Below are 17842 nucleotides of genomic sequence, written 5' to 3'. Positions count from 1 at the left end.
GATACATAGATTGCATGAAAAGAATCCTAATAGTAAACAAAAATTATCCAGCCATGTCTTATCTGGACATCTATATTCATGTTTTCTCTTCTGACTTATTAGTTCAAAAACCTAGAGCAACGCCTACGCATGTATGTGGCTGAGAGAGATTTTGTTTGTGGGCCTCAAACGGCAACTAATTTCTTAATGGATTGAACAGCTTTTGAATCATCAAACCGGCTTCCTCCAACATCTTTGATGATATGATCTGCTGATGCGTTACTTTGCAGTATTCATGGATGTGTAATAATCCCTCATTAACCCTGCCTTGCGATTGACGACTACTTGCTGCTCCTTTTTTGATTCTTGATTGCAACATCCAGGAGTTGGAACATGGCCGTTGCATTGCGGCGATGGAGTGCATGTAGCAAGCTGTCCTGCTGCTGACTTCTGAACGGATGAATGGAAATAAAATGGATGTGAAGCGGTTGGAACATGGCGATTAGGTTGAGGAGCAGCAACCACATGTACGGGGCTGCGATCAAGTCGAGAAGGACCATCTCCTCCAAGTGATTTCCATCTCCCTGTTGCCATGGTTTTAATGGAAGAAGGAACATTGCTGCTTAAACGAAGTCCTGGCGGTGTTGGAACATTTTGGTGAGGTTGAGGCGCCGGAGAAGCAGTAACCACAAGTACGGGGGTTTCGTTAAACAATAACGTAGTCATGAGTAGGGCGATAGCAGCAACCGCAAGAGAAGACACGGTAGCTTTCATTTTCATGAGCATTGGCATCATCGTCGTTGATCAAGGAAGCCTCTTGTATACTTAATCAATGTTTGGAAAGGTGATAAGTATTGGGGATAAATGGAATTTTCGGAAAGGTGATTTGTTGCTGAGTTGTATTAGCAGATGGAATATTTCATGCATACATACAATACAACATTCAGATGGAAGTACCGTCTGTAAATATATGAGGAGACGGGACGGAGCGAAGGCAAACCCGAGTTTTTACTTGTAGACAGACCGTGCAATTTTCTGATGAAGGTATCGGCTATAAATATACGAAGGAGAGGGGCGGAGGTGACGCTCAACCGGGTTCTTAAGACAAATTCGGGTTTGTATTGTTGTAATCAATGTTACCAGAAATGGGACGGTTGGCACCGTTCCCCGTAAAAAACGTGTAAGAAACGGAAACCAGACGGAAACACGGTTTTTTACGGTTATTTTAGCTAACGGGTGCATATATTTTATGGGAAATTTTTTATCGGTGGTAGTTCGCTCTTTTGCATGTCATTCTCAGCCTGGATTTTCACTCTTTATTGTAGATTTCACTCATGTATTCATTCAATAACTTAGAGGCTTATGCCAAGTATATAGAAAGTTGATCATTTCTGTACTATTGTCCCTTTTTTAGTTGATTTGTTTTCCTTTAATATATATATTGTTAAAATTCATAGTTTAAACACTATTTTATATGTGACTCAAGAAATTCACATTTAATTGCAAATTTTATTTATTGTTTATATATATATCTAATTATTTGGAATTTTTTTTTAAGGAAACAATAATTAGCTAAAGCCCCGAAATGCATAAAAATGTATACACTTAATTGATTAGGAGACATAAGAATGTATATATTTAATAGTCAATTTACTAATCATCAGTTTCTTATTTAAATTATTTAGGTTTTTAATAAAATTTGGGCTGGAAATTTAGTTGAAACTATATTGAAAATTGAAACTAAAGCTATATTTTTTATTTTTATTTTCATTTTCTCTCTCCTCGTTTCTTGAGTGTGAAACCTCCAAACTCCTTTTCTCGTACCGTTTTTCGTTTCTCGTTTCGTTTCTGTTTCTCGTTTCTGGTAACATAGGTTGTAATGTATTGAATTCAAATTAATTGAAATATTGACAATAGATTCTTCGTCCGTCGAGCACACGGAAGAGAACAGACACCATTGTAATTGTATTATTGACCCTGAAGGATTCTTCGTCTGTAGAGCACACGGGACTTAAGCTTAAACCGCGTCATCCTTCGATGGTTCAATCTTTGTGTCTTAACTGTGTGAATCCCGGGAGACCGTTCATCTCCATTGTTGAATTGACTTTAGTTCATGAGATGATAAAGCTATCACATACAGAAACTGCGGGTTCGTAATTGAGGCGTTTATGATCTTAATCCGTCGAGGTAACGAGGATGTATAAGATTGCCAAGAAAGGTATTTAACCTTGGACATACTTTTATTCACTCATCTCGGTTCATCTTATTACGCGATTTACTATTTAATAGAGGCCAGAAGGGTTCATCTTATTACGCGATTTACTATTTAATAGAGGCCAGAAGAGTTGGCAAACATTTTCGTTTATCTTTAATCCGTCATTTTGTCTTTAAGACAAACTCTAGCAACATTTCCCACAGTTGGTCAACATTATCTATACACGCGAGACATCGTGGGCTGGGAAAAGGCAAAAGGAATAGACTCTAGCAACAGTTTTTATATTTTCTTAATAAAGTTTAATTTTTTTTTTTTTTTCTCGTTAAAACTATACTATTCTATTATATACATGAACAGGAAAAGCGTTTACAGTCATTGAGTCATACTGCCAAAGGCCACGGATGGCACTTTGGACTGAAAGTTATCAGAGAGAGCAGCCCACTGAGGGGCACCGCAACTGAGACAAACCGCCCGCAGGGGCTTTAAACCACAGAGGTGCTACCAGAACAAAAATTAACAACCCGCGCAGGGGCTCAAAAAAAAACCTTCATCAGGATCCCACGCAGGGGCATCAAAAAGCCTTCAACATGATTTCTTTCGAACCAAACATACACAGCAAAAACATACAGTAGGCCAATATAACAAACATAGAGAATCATGGGTGGACCTGAGCAGCGCCTGAGCGAGTGTTGCTGAGCGAAAGGACGGCTAATCGTCTGGCTTCTCCTCGATGATCCTGCACCAGCCGTATCCTTCAGGGAGAGGATCTGATTCTTTCGTGTCCCCCGAGGGAGAAAGCGTTGCCTGAGTCTGAGGTGGGTTGACGGCATGCTCTGGGGCTGCCTCTAGCGGTCCCTCGACGTCCTTTGAGCTCCCTGCCTGGTGCTTCTTCTTGCTGGGGATTTCCTCGCCCTCATCCTGAGGTTCTTCAAGGAAAAGGACCGAGACGTGGGCATTGATGCGGGATTTTTCCTGGGAGCTGTTGAAGGAGAAGATGGCAGTGCCAAAAGCAGGTAGAGGTGCCGAGTCCGAATCTGGGCTTCTAGAGTCCATGAATTGGCTTGATTGGATGGGATCGGCTTCTGCAACTCGATGGCAAAGGCATCGACAGCAGCGGGATTGGGGATTTGCACCTGAGGGACGAGAAGACCCACCTCGGCTAGAGCCTCGACGGCTGAGCAGGCGCTGTCGAGGCCTGACCATTTTTGCAGAAGTAACAGGGGGAAAGAACAGAGCAGAATAGGAGGAATTGGACGAATTGAAGCGCCCTCCACCCAGCCTTTCAAACTTGTTACAGCATTCAGTTGACAGAGGATTGGTGTGAGCGGTTGCTCCGTGAACCATAGACCAAGCAGATGCACACTCCGTAAACCATATACCAAACTCCAGATTCTGAGCGCAAACCAACACATTGCAATCCACCCCCTCACCTTTCTTAAGCTCTTCATCTCTTCCTCGAACTCTGCATGCCATAACTGCACGCTGTGATCGCACCTGAACCCCAGACAGTGCATTGAATTGTCGTCCATGAGAACCCACGCTTATATTCCTTGGCGGCGTTTTGCATTGAATGCTTGTCTTAGGCTTGAGGCAGCACATGGCTTCCATGTGGCTCCTCGCCTTTATCCGTAGTGTCACCCGCATCCGGGGAAGCAGCATCTCTTTGAACCATCCTAGAGAAGTCCTGAGCCTGGGCATTATTTGGTATAATAGTCGTGGTTCCTGCAAGGAGAGTATGTTCATTATCTGCTCCTATGTTAGCTAGGAGGTCTGCAACCTTGTTGCCCTCTCTTTTTGTATGATTGAAGGTGATGACCCTGTTACTGCGGAGAGCTTGTTCGATGGCTTCTAGTCTGGCTGCGAGCCTCCAGCTATCTGCGATTTTTTTTGCTTGTGAGCCATTCTGCAGGCGCTTGGCCATGTTTATGAGAATCTGAGAGTCTCCTTCCACTATCAAGGGTTGGAGGTTGAGATTCCATGCGAGAAGGAGCCCTTGCCATAGGCCCTCAAGCTCAGCTGAGTTGTTGGTGTCCCAACCCAGGTTTCCGAAGTATATCTGCAGGGGGGTGCCTTCATGATTCCTCATAATACCTCCAAAACCAGCCATTCCAGGATTGCCTTTGGAGGCACCATCGAAATTGAGCTTATAAGAATGCTTAGGGGGAGCGGTCCAAGTGCCTTTGATTGTACTGCTGCTTTTGGAGGGGTTGATCTTGTGTAGATCCTGAGGTAGGTGCAGTTGCCAATTGCTTAGAATGCCTTTCTCGATGTCTAGAGATGGAAGATCCTCCTAGGTCCAAGAGTGGAGCAGTAGCGTCTCGTTGAGGTTCCCGCAGAGCCTGTTCCATATGTCTTTGATCGTAGAGTGCTGATTTTTGAATATACGTTTATTCCTTTCCTTCCATATACCCCATAAGATGAGTCCAGGGATCATGTTCCACAGACAGTTGAGAAGCTCGCTCTTATAAGGATTCTGCGGCCATTGTCTTAAGGAGTTGGTTATGTCATTTTCTGTTCTGCATCTTTTTTGACATCTAAAGCTTTCCTTTTCCCATAGCTGATTGGCTAGGGGGCAGGTGTCCAGGAGGTGTTGGAGAGTTTCCTCATTTTGATTGCAATTGAGACATATAGATGGACCATGAAAATTTCTTCTTCTTAGTTTGTCCCAGGTGAGGATTCTTTTGTGGCTAACCAACCATAGGAAGTAAGAGACTTTGGGCCAGGATCCAAGACCCCATATTTTGCTCCAGATTGGATCTGAAGGGGTAGTGATGTTGCAGATTATCTTGTAGGCCTCTGAAGTAGTAAAGGCACCCTTTGGTCGGTATCCCCATCTTAGGAGGTCATTGCCTTCGTCGTGTCTGATGCTTCTTTTTCGGAGCTCCTTCTCCAATTCCTCGATATCCCGTAGGTTTGTGATGTTAATTAGCTGATTACCCTGTTTCCATTTCCTAAATCCGTGCTCCGTTTCCTGCGCCCAATAGTGATGGATCTTTTCTTGCTGCTGCTCCAGCCTAACGAGTTCCGGGGGTGAATGGAGAACGTGGGTGAGCTTTGGCAACTGGCTCCATGCATCTGTCCAGAATCTCGCAGTCTTGCCGTCCCTGACCTCCCAAAAACTGTGCTGCTGAATTAACTGGAAGTGCTGTTTGGCCGCGTTCCATATTAGCGAACCTTTTTCCGTGGGGGTGAACCGGATGAGCTCCTCCTGAGGTCTGTTATTAGCATATTTAGCTGTCCAGATTCTTGCCCAAGGTTTTTCTGGATTTGTGATCCAGTGCCACCATATTTTGGCGCTCATGATGGAGTTGCTGTGCTCCGGGTCTCTCAGTCCAATACCCCCTTTGTCTTTGGGTAAACAGACTGTGGGCCATTTGACTAAAGCCCATTTACGATTAGTTGCCGAACCGCCCCATAGGAAGCTACGCTGAAGATTCCTGATTCTTTTTAATACCCATTTGGGCGCTGCAAGGATTGAGAAAAGATACAGGGGCATTGCCTGAAGGACAGACTTAATGAGCACTACCCGACTGGCCAGATTAAGAGATCTGTGCGTCCAAAGGTTAAGTCGAGATTCAAGCTTCTCAATGAGGGTTCGCCATGAGGAGTGCTTTATGGCTGAGGCAGTGAGGGGGGCTCCGAGGTATTTGGAGGGGAGGGAGGTTGTGGGAAAGCCAAGGATTCGGGCAACCGCCGTCTTAACAGGAGGAGGCGTGTGAAAGAAGAAGATCTGCGATTTGGTACAGTTGACATCGGTGCCTGAGGCTTCAGCGAAGTCATTGAGCAGGGATTTGAAGCATGAGGCTTCCTGGACCGAGGGATATCCAAATAGCATGGTGTCATCAACAAACTGTTGATGAGAGGTAGCAGGGGTGTTGTGTACTGAGAGGCCTTTGAGATGATGGGAATGGAGGGCATGTTTAATGTGGCAGCCAAGCCCTTCTGCCATAAGAACAAAGAGGAAGGGGGATAGGGGGTCCCCTTGCCTAATTCCTCTTGATGGTTTGAAGGGGCGGGAAGGGATCCCATTCACAAGGATAGAGAATTGAGTGGAGTTAATTAAACTCATGATCCAGCAAATCCACATAGAACAGAAACCAAAAGCCTTTAGCATTTGCTGAATGTAAGTCCAGCTGAGTTTATCAAAAGCCTTAGAAAGATCCAGCTTAAGAAGCATACCTGCCTGTTTTGATTGTTTGAGCGTGTGTATTATCTCGTGCGTGAGGAGAATGCCGTCCATGATCTGTCTTCCTTCCACGTAACCCGACTGTTCTGGTGATATGAGCAGAGGCAACAGGGGCTTTAACCGGTTAGCGACAACTTTGGATATTACTTTGTAGATGACATTACAAAGAGCAATCGGCCTGTATTTTTCGGGAGTAATTGAATCCTCCTCTTTGGGGATGAGGGCAATGAAGGTGGAGTTGAGAGAGGGAAGCAACCAATGGAGAGCTCTCGATTCTTCAACAATTTGCCAGACTTCCTGTTTTATCATCTCCAAGAAAGTGTGAAAGAACGTGGTGGTGAATCCGTCCGGTCCAGGGGCTTTTCCTTCCTTAAGCTGGGACATTGCCTCGTCCACCTCCTGAGGCTGAATTGGGCGGAGGAGAAGCTCATTATGTTCCTCCGTAATGATCCTTGGCACATTGTTGGTAATTCTTTCAATTGCCTGTCGCCTGTCTCCCTCCGGCTCTTGAAGGACCTGATTGAAGTGATTGAGAAATTCCTCCTCAATTTCTGCATGCTTTTCTACTTTTACCCCGCCTTGCTTTTGGATGAACGGAATGCTGTTGTGCATTCTTCTTTGAATAGTGGTTCTGTGGAAGAATTTGGTATTTTGTTAGCCCTCCTTCAACCATCTAATTCTGGATTTTTGCCTCCAGTAAACTTCCTCCTGCTTCTGCCTTTCCTCAAGCTGTCTGTGGATACGTCGTTCCTGTTCGAAGGTCACTTCAGTGTGTCCCTCTGTGGTTACTCTTTGTTGGAGGTCCATCAGTTCCCGATTTAGTTCTTGTTGCACTCTAAAGATATCTCCAAAGGTTTCCCTGTTCCAGCGCTTTAGGTGATTTTTTAGGAACCTAAGCTTCTGTTGGAATTTATACATCTTAGACCCTTCTGGTGGGATAAAGGAGGTCCATGTAGTTTTGACAAAGTCTTTAAACTTGGGATGCGAGAGCCAGAATCCTTCGAAGCGAAAGGGCCTCCTGGTCAGATCACCTGGTCTTTGCCATTGGAGGGCAATCGGCCAATGGTCCGAGCCGGTGTGCGGAAGAATTGCGGCTGAAATGTCTCCCCCAAGGTGAACCGCGTTATCTGAGATAAGGAAGCGATCTAGTTTGGAAGCGATTTGGTGTTTTCCCGCTCTGCGGTTGCTCCATGTGAAAGTGCCATTGCAAAAAGGGATGTTTATGAGGGAAGTGTTTTGAATGAAGTCCTTGAAATGGATCTTTTCTTGTTCCAATCTGTTCCTCCCCCCAATCTTCTCCTCTAGCTTGGTAATCATGTTAAAATCCCCTCCGATAATCCAGAGTGGGTGCCTCCTGTTGTTGTTTAAAGCCTCTATGGTGTCTAGAAGCGCAATTTTGCTTCCTGTATCCTGCGGGAAATATACATTTGATAGATTTCCATGGATGTTCGTGCCCAAAATGTGGAAGGCTGCCTGTATGAGATGATGAGAAGCATGGAAATCTGAGAGATTTAACGCTTGAGTATTCCATGCAATGGCCAGCCCTCCTGAAGCTCCAGAGGCATCTACTGCTACCGAACGACATCCTGGCCATGCTTTGGAGAGTATGCTACCTAAAGTAGATCCGTTGCATTTGGTTTCCTGGAGAAAGCATAGTTGCGGCTTTTCCATTTTAATCATGTTTTTTAACATTCTGAGTTTCCCTGGGCTATTGAGCCCTCTTAAGTTCCATGATACAAGCTTCATGGTTCAACTATTTGCAGAGGGTTTATAGTACTTTGTCAATTTTGCATACCTGCCTGAGTCTACCAGGAGTTTCCCAATCTCAATCGTTCTCTGTAGATCTGTTCTTCGTCCTCTCTTTTTGGTTTCTTTTGGGGGGTGGTTTCCATCCCACTGGCTTCCTGGCTGTATACCTAGTTGCTGCTTGAAGGAGGATCTAGCTTTCCATGGACTTCCATGTCCTTGCATTTCTCTGTCGATTCTTTCAGTTCTCCTGAGGGGATATCATTGAAGATTATGGGGGTTTGGCGTTTGGAGGGGGAGTCTGAGGGGGGGGGAGGGGAGGAGGAAGAGGGAGGGGTAGGGTTAGGCTCAGAGATCGGGGGTTGTTCATCAGAGGATTGAGCGAGGATTTTGAAACTGTTCTTAGTAGTTGGGCCATGGGTACTGTTTTGCTGGGGCTTATTCCCATTTGAGGGTTTCTTGTGCGCTCGCCTTCGGCTAGGGGCTTTGGTGAAGCCGTCCTGGGTTGCGGAATCAGAAGGGTCAGGAGAAGTGGCTTTGGTATTCAGGGGACAGTCACAAAATAGATGCCCAAGAGCGTGGCATTTCCTGTAACGGAAGGGTACATGCTCATAGTCCAAGGGTTGAATCCACTCCTCGTCACGGTGGGAGAGACTTACCGATTCTGGCAAGGCTTCATTCAGGCGCATGAAGACGCAGATGCGAGCATAGGAAATGAATCTGCGCAGTTTGGTTTCTTCTGCAGTCCTGATGTACTCCCCTAGTCCATTTCCTATGTTCTTGAGAATGTCCTCGTCCCAATATTCATCTGGAAGTCCATACATTCTGATCCAGACTGGCGCCCAAGTGAGATCTTCCTTATCCGAGTTGAATCTTGGTATCCAGTCTCTCATATACAGGCCCGCTGAGTTGAAGAAGTAGGGCCCGGTTCCCAGTATCCTGTGTTTGTCTTCAAGACAGTAAAAAATTTCTGTGAAAAAACCCCTCGGCCCTAGCTGCAGAGTAACGTCTCCTTTGGGCTTCCATTTCGCTGCGATCCACCCGTATAAGGCTCTTTCTATCGGCCAGAACCCTATAAACTTCCCAATAAGGCCATGATCCCTCATGAACTCGATTCGCGCATCAATCTTGTGTCCAGGTAGCTCTATTCGTGGCCGTTCTTTGGCTATTGGTTTGCATGTTGTCGAGGAGACCTTCGGGATTTCCTCCGGATTTTCCCCTCTGTCTTGGGTGACGCTGGCTTGGTCCTTCCATCCTCCTGTCTTCTTGTTTTCCTGCTGATGCCTGTTCCCGTTGATCAGTATCTCCCTGTCGACCGATCCAAAGAGGAACGCCTGCTCAGGACCGTGCTGCGATGGGGAGGGCTCTAACGCCCTCCCCTGAGGAGATTCCATCGAGCTGCTCTAGTACTCTGCTATTCCGCTGCGCCACAGTTGATTTGGTCTGGTCTGTGAATAGATCCAGTGTTGTACTGCCTGCGTCATCGATACTTTCCTCAGAACCCTAATCGCTCCGCAGTGGAACAATCTACCTCAAAATATAAGTTACTCCTGCTACTCCATAATAATAATAATAATAATAAAAAAATAATAATTATTATTATAAATAAAATAACTAAATTATATAAAAGAATTTTTAGTATTTAAAAATTAATAATAAAAATAAAAGTGGTTAATCGTATAGATTTTTATTATTATTATGGTGTAAACTAAGTATTGCGGTACATTTCTTGGGAGTTCATATTTTTTATATTTAGAATGTTCACATATATTGCTAAAAGAACTTTTTTATTATTATAATAATAATATATACCAAATATGTAAACTTGTATAATCAAGTTTTTTTATTAAAATATTAGATTTATTATCATTTTAACTTTAACATTTACACAAACCATTGCATACATATGTGCAATTCTATATAAATTCCTTAAATTCAAATATTATAAAATCTCCAATATTTAAAATTTCAAATACTTTTGTAATAACTTAAAATCCTTTCATTTCCATTATTGTTGGCCCAGTGTAAAGCATTAAGGATTTTCATTATTGAGGCCCGGTCTAAAGCATTGTATCCATAGCTTGATGTCGCTACAAGGTGGACATAGTTTCTGATCAGAGATTTTGATAAATTGCATTGTGCTTCAATTGGCCAATAAAGTTTGGTACAACAAATAATGATTGAGAGAAGCAGATTTATTTAGAGATTTTTTTTTCTGAAGAATGTCTTGTGAGGATTTTTTTTTCTTAAGAATGTCTTTTCAAAAATTTCCGCGGAAATGCCTTCTTAAGTTGGGATCTCAAAGCACTGTTGGCTGGATGCATACATTCTAAGGGATTTTAAACATTCTACATTGTATAATAGTATTATTTCCACCTTAGTAAATAGGGGATTCTCATATATGTCGAGGATTAACTGGATATGCAAGAAGCCATTTGGTAATGAGATTTTTGTTTAAATGTTGATAATCATATAGATTGAAAAAAATTAATCCAAAACATCTTTTGGGAGGATAACATTAATACTAATAATTTTTCTTTTTTTTTTGTCTTTTATAATTTTCTCTGTCAAAATGACATGTGTGTAACGCAGAATAGTTAAATCTAACACAGAGGTGAATGGTATTGGTGTGGAAGTTGATCTAAGTTCTTGATATTAGTTAAAATAACCTCTAAGATAAATAAATCTATGATGAAAGTCACTTGTGATGCCGATATAGAAATGTAAATGCAAGATAAATCCTTATCACACTTGAAAACTATTAAAGTAAATTGATTATATATAAATATATAATTTAAAATTAATGAAATAATATTTATAAATTTTATTATATAATAATATTATTTGATATTTTTAAATCTTAAAAAATATTATTAAATATAATAAATGAAAATGTCTTTTCTTATCAATATAAAAAATGGTGAAATTTTGGAAAAACATATGTATTTAACATTTTACCCACTCGAATTGGATTTTTTTTCTCTGCAACAAACCCCAATGGCTAGGCGACCATGAGGTAGACAGTGTGGAGAAACGAAGACGGACAATGGGGAATCAAGCTAGACAAAAAAGGTAGGCACTGAACTGAGAGTAACAGTAATGAAGGATGAGGTCAAGAGGGGAGAGATCTCCTCCTACCGATATGGGGAAAATGTCTGCCTTGTGCAGAGGAGAAACCATGGTTTGTAATCCCGCCAAACAAACTAGAACGGTACAGAAGCTACATGAAAGATCATGCCCTGATCTGCAAGATCATTGGAGTCTGGCGGTCCAAAAAATACCTCACCATATGGATCCAGCAAAAATGGCAACCCCTAGGTCACATCGAGCTGAAGCAAAGAGCAAAAGGCTTCTTTACGGTAATCTTCTCAAACCTGCAAGACAAAGAACTAGTGTTTGAAAATGGCCCTTATTTCCATTATAATGCTCGTTTATTCATGAGATAGTGGGAAGAATGTTGTAACCTGCTCAAAACTCCGACTACCTATATTCCATTAACCATAAGATCTTAGAATAAAATAAAATGTGTCTTCAACCCAAAACAATTCTTGAACAAGTACAAGCTATCTCTCTGCTTCACAAGAAAGCCTTTGATGAATAAAATATGTTCTTCTCAACCTGGAGCTCAACCTACACAAGTATTTTCTATCCTCTGCGTGAGTGATTGTGTTTGCCCAATACTTAGTCAAATTCATATCCTTCCAAGCCCTACTTACTTCCACAATCCTTAACAGAATTAGCCAATATTTAATTGGGAAAATCCCTCACCACAACTGTGCGATCCATCATATGCCATCTACTAATTATATGCACCATCTCTACAACTTAGGAAATAATAAAATTTATGGTACATTGTCCCTGAACTCTAATCTCAAATGGGTATTCCTTCGAACTGACATACATGAGTTATTTACGAGTGAATCTTCAGTTAACTTGTTGAGCAGTGAAGTTGCACTGAAGGTTTTCTCCACTACCAGACCTCCTACTAGTTCCTCCAACTAAGCCAGTTGAACTCACTATAACTCCATTAGACTGAGTTAATTTATTACAACTCAAAAGAACACAACTTAGACCCCTAAAATTTTGGAATCACTCTACATGACTCTAGATAGACTTCCAAATCAAATTTACTGATCCAACTAAGTCAACTTAAGTTAGTTAACTGTTACAAGTTGCTATGAGAATTGAATTACAATTTAATTCCTAATTTAATTCAAGGAAAAAATAAATTAGAATTTCTTGATGCTATTTTTAACATTTCTTGTTGTTATTTTGAACATTTAGGATTAATGCACCGTGGCCACTTACTAGACAATGTTCACCTACAGGTTTCTCCACTGTGGCCTATGTTGATCACCTATAGTTTTATCCCCTTTTCACCCACGTTGGTTTTAGAAATTAAGGAAAAAGAGAGAAATTATGGAAGACTCCTTTTCCAAAAGCTTCTATAATTTGTTACATCCATTTACCTCATATCAAACATTTGAGTCCTAGCCTATCCTACTTTAGATTTTCCATATGCTATCGTTAAATCACATCCTCCCATGAAAGGAGGATCCAAAACTATAGATTGGTAATTGGATAAGAACTCCCAACTTACCCCAATCCTCTATATATTTACAACCTTCCATATGCAAGAGGTTGGATTTTGGAGAGTGATTCAACCCTTATGTTGTGGTTGTAAGAACTTACATTTCATGCATTTAGGGTGATTGGAGGTGCACATTGTGACAAGGAAAGGACAAGTCAGTCTGGACGAGCTCTTCTACAGAATAACCACATATTTATGGTTGTAAACTCCTTCAATTTACGCTAATGCAAAGAATTCTTTGTTCTCCTATATGTGATGTTGTTATTTTATATATTTCAATACCATGTCGATCTATTGAATAGAGTATTTAGATGATAGTACACAATCTCGTTGATTCTTGGCTTGTGTCACCTGACTATGCATGTTCTAATTTTTGCAGTCAGAGTTGGAATTCAAGCATTGAAGCTAAAGAAGGAGAAAAATCCATGACAAATTCCATGTAGGTTTCATTTTTTCATCTATTTACTTTAAGAAGTGCATTGGGTATCTCGTCTCTCTATTGTTCTATGTTAGCAACCAAACCTAAGGGAGATATTTTTGTCTGCAATAGTAAATCCCATAGAACAGTCTCAATATGAAAATCAACCATGGCCAACCATGTTTATTATAGGGTTTATGGTCATATTGTGACAAAAATTGTCTCTTGGTCCAACGTCGCATTGAGACAACCATGGTCATCCACGGTCAACCATGGTTCAATGTCACATTACGACAAATATTCTCTCAATATGAAAATCAACATACAGAAACTGCGGGTTCGAGGTAACGAGGATGTATACGATTGCCAAGAAAGGTATTTAACCTTGGACATACTTTTATTCACTAATCTCGGTTCATCTTATTACGCGATTTACTATTTAACAGAGGGCAGAAGAGTTGGGAAACATTTTCGTTTATCTTTAATCCGTCCTTTTGTATTTAACACAAACTCTAGCAACATTTCCCACAGTTGGTCAACATATCTATACACGCGAGACATCGTGGGCTGGTAAAAGGCAAAAGGAATAGACTCTACCAATAGTTTTTATATTTTCTTAATAAAATTTTAAGAAATTAATAATATAAGTAAAAATGAATTATAATAATAATAATATAATTATTATTATTATTATAAATAAAATAACTAAATTATATAAAAGAATTTTTAGTATTTAAAAATTAATAATAAAAATAAAAGTGGTTAATCATATAGATTTTTATTATTATTATGGTGTAAACTAAGTATTGCGGTACTTTTCTTGGGAGTTCATATTTTTTATATTTAGAATGTTCACATATATTGTTAAAAGGATTTTTTTATTATTTTAATAATAATATATATCCAAATATGTAAACTTGTATAATCAAGTTTTTTTATTAAAATATTAGATTTATTATCATTTTAACTTTAACATTTACACAAACCATTGCATACATATGTGAAATTCTATATAAATTCTTTAAATTCAAATATTATAAAATCTCCAATATTTAAAATTTCAAATACTTTTGTAATAACTTAAAATCCTTTGATTTCCATTATTGTTGGCCCAGTGTAAAGCATTAAGGATTTTCATTATTGTGGCCCGGTCTAAAGCATTGTATCCGCAGCTTGATGTCGCTGCAAGGTGGACATACTTTCTGATCAGAGATTTTGATAAATTGTATTGTGCTTCAATTGGCCAATAAAGTTTGGTACAACAAATAATGATTCAGAGAAGCAGATTTATTTAGAGATTTTTTTTCTTAAGAATGTCTTGTGAGATTTTTTTTCTTAAGAATGTATTTTCAAAAATTTCCGTGGAAATGCCTTCTTAAGTTGGGATCTCAAAGCACTGTTGGCTGGATGCATACATTCTAAGGGATTTTAAACATTCTACATTGTATAATAGTATTATTTCCACCTTAGTAAATAGGGGATTCTCATATATGTCGAGGATTAACTGGATATGCAAGAAGCCATTTGGTAATGAGATTTGTGTTTAAATGTTGATAATCATATAGATTGAAAAAAATTAATCCAAAACATCTTTTGGGAGGATAACATTAATACTAATATTTTTTTCTTGAGATTAGTTAAAATAACCTCTAAGATAAATAAATCTATGATGAAAGTCACTTGTGATGCCGATATAGAAATGTAAATGCAAGATAAATCCTTATCACACTTGAAAACTATTAAAGTAAATTGATTATATATAAATATATAATTTAAAATTAATGAAATAATATTTATAAATTTTATTATATAATAATATTATTTGATATTTTTAAATCTTAAAAAATATTATTAAATATAATAAATGAAAATGTCTTTTCTTATCAATATAAAAAATGGTGAAATTTTGGAAAAACATATGTATTTAACATTTTACCCACTCGAATTGGATTTTTTTGCTCTCCAACAAACCCCAATGGCTAGGCGACCATGAGGTAGACAGTGCGGAGAAACCAAGATGGACAATGGAGAATCAAGGTAGACAAAAAAGGCAGGCACTGAACTGAGAGTAACAGTAATGAAGGATGAGGTCAAGAGGGGAGAGATCCCCTCCTACAGATATGCAGCGGCAGCCGAAAGACAGAACAGTCATTTGGTAGCAGGAAAGAAGAATGCAGGCCCTGTTCTTGGGGCGACCTGGCAGGAAAGCAGAAGGGGAAATTGTCTGCCTTGTGCAGAGGAGAAACCATTGTTTGTAATCCCACCAAACAAACTAGAACGGTACAGAAGCTACATGAAAGATCATGCCCTGATCTGCAAGTTCATTGGAGTCCGGCGGTCCGAAAAATACCTCACCATATGGATCCAGCAAAAATGGCAACCCCTAGGTCACATCGAGCTGAAGCTAAGAGCAAAAGGCTTCTTTACAGTAATCTTCTCAAACCTGCAAGACAAAGAACTAGTGTTGGAAAATGGCCCTTATTTCCATTATAATGCTCGTTTATTCATGAGATAGTGGGAAGAATGCTGTAACATGCTCAAAGCTCCGACTACCTATATTCCATTAACCATAAGATCTTAGAATAAAATAAAATGTGTCTTCAACCCAAAACAATTCTTGAACAAGTACAAGCTATCTCTCTTCTTCACAAGAAAGCCTTTGATGAATAAAATATGTTCTTCTCAACCTAGAGCTCAACCTGCACAAGTATTTTCTATCCTCTGCTTGAGTGATTGTGTTTGCCCAATACTTAGGAAAATTCATATCCTTCCAAGCCCTACTTACTTCCACAATCCTTAACAGAATTAGCCAATATTTAATTGGGAAAATCCCTCACCACAACTGTGTGATCCATCATATGCCATCTACTAATTGTATGCACCATCTCTACAACTTAGGAAATAATAAAATTTATGGTACATTTTCCCTGAACTCTAATCTCAAATGGGTATTCCTTTGAGCTGACATACATGAGTTATTTACGAGTGAATCTTCAGTTAACTGGTTGAGGAGTGAAGTTGCACTGAAGGTTTTCCCCACTACCAGACCTCCTACTAGTTCCTGCAACTAATGGAGCCAGTTGAACTCACTATAACTCCATTAGACTGAGTTAATTTATTACAACTCAAAAGAACACAACCTAGACCCCTAAAATTTTGGAATCACTCTACATGACTCTAGATAGACTTCCAAGTCAAATTTACTAATCCAACTAAGTCAACTTAAGTTAGTTAACTGTTACAAGTTGCTATGAGAATAGAATTACAATTTAATTCCTAATTTAATTCAAGGAAAAAATAAATTAGAATTTCTTGATGCTATTTTTAACATTTCTTGTTGTTATTTTGAACATTTAGGATTAATGCACCGTGGCCACTTACTAGACAATGTTCACCTACAGGTTTCTCCACTGTGGCCTATGTTGATCACCTATAGTTTTATCCCCTTTTCACCCACGTTGGTTCTAGAAATGAAGGAAAAAGAGAGAAATTATGGAAGACTCCTTTTCCAAAAGCTTCTATAATTTGTTACATCCATTTACCTCATATCAAACATTTGAGTCCTAGCCTATCCTACTTTAGATTTTCCATATGCTATCATTAAATCACATCCTCCCATGAAAGGAGGATCCAAAACTATAGATTGGTAATTGGATAAGAACTCCCAACTTACCCCACTCCTCTATATATTTACAACCTTCCATATGCAAGAGGTTGGATTTTGGAGAGTGATTCAACCTTATGTTGTGGTTGTAAGAACTTACATTTCATGCATTTAGGGTGATTGGAGGTGCACATTGTGACAAGGAAAGGACAAGTCAGTCTGGACGAGCTCTTCTACAGAATCAACACATATTTATGGTTGTAAACTCCTTCAATTTACGCTAATGCAAAGAATTCTTGGTTCTCCTATATGTGATGTTGTTATTTTATATATTTCAATACCATGTTGATCTATTGAATAGAGTATTTAGATGATACTACATAGATCTCGTTGATTCTTGGCTTGTGTCACCTGACTATGCATGTTCTAATTTTTGTAGTCAGAGTTGGAATTCAAGCATTGAAGCTAAAGAAGGAGAAAAATCCATGACAAATTCCATGTAGATTTCATTTTTTCATCTATTTACTTTAAGAAGTGCATTGGGTATCTCGTCTCTCTATTGTTCTATGTTAGCCACCAAACCTAAGGGAGATATTTTTGTCTGCAATAGTAAATCCCATAGAACAGTCTCAATATGAAAATCAACCATGGCCAACCATGTTTATTATAGGGTTTATGGTCATATTGTGACAAAAATTGTCTCTTGGTCCAACGTCGCATTGAGACAACCATGGTCATCCATGGTCAACCATGGTTCAATGTCACATTACGACAAATATTCTCTCAATATGAAAATCAACCATGGTCAACTATGGCCAAGCATTGTCCAACGTTGCATTGTTCCAAAGATTTTCTCAATATGAAAATCAATTATTGTCAACCATAGTCCAACATTGCATTGTGACAAAGATTGTGTTAATATGAAAATCATCTCTTGTCAACCATGACAAACATGTTTATTTTAGGGTTTATAATGTTTATCTTCAGGTTTATATACCTCAGATTTATAATAGGATTTTCTCAATATGGAAATCAATCATGGTCAACCATTTTCAGCCATGGTCCAGTGCCGCATTGTGACAAAGATTATCTCAATATAAAAA

At 39.6% G+C, this 17842-nt stretch overlaps 1 protein-coding gene across 1 annotated transcript; it reads right to left on the bottom strand.

Annotated features, from left to right (window-relative positions):
* Positions 1-7034: 7034 nt before the first annotated feature.
* Positions 7035-9520, bottom strand: LOC149183252 (uncharacterized). Its single transcript, XM_089414891.1, has 2 exons — positions 8336-9520; positions 7035-8021 (listed from the first exon to the last, which is right to left on the bottom strand). Exons 1-2 carry the CDS (start codon positions 9518-9520, stop codon positions 7035-7037), a joined length of 2172 nt encoding a protein of 723 aa, XP_089271017.1.
* Between the last annotated feature and the right edge of the window lie 8322 nt (positions 9521-17842).

This window comes from Pinus tabuliformis, chromosome 3_2, assembly GCF_031772625.1.
Source record: "Pinus tabuliformis cultivar Carrire ecotype Pingquan chromosome 3_2, CPIR1, whole genome shotgun sequence".
NCBI classification, from domain to species: Eukaryota; Viridiplantae; Streptophyta; class Pinopsida; order Pinales; family Pinaceae; genus Pinus; species Pinus tabuliformis.
Note: the sequence above shows the minus strand (reverse complement) of the source record. Positions and strands in the feature narration are given on the sequence as shown.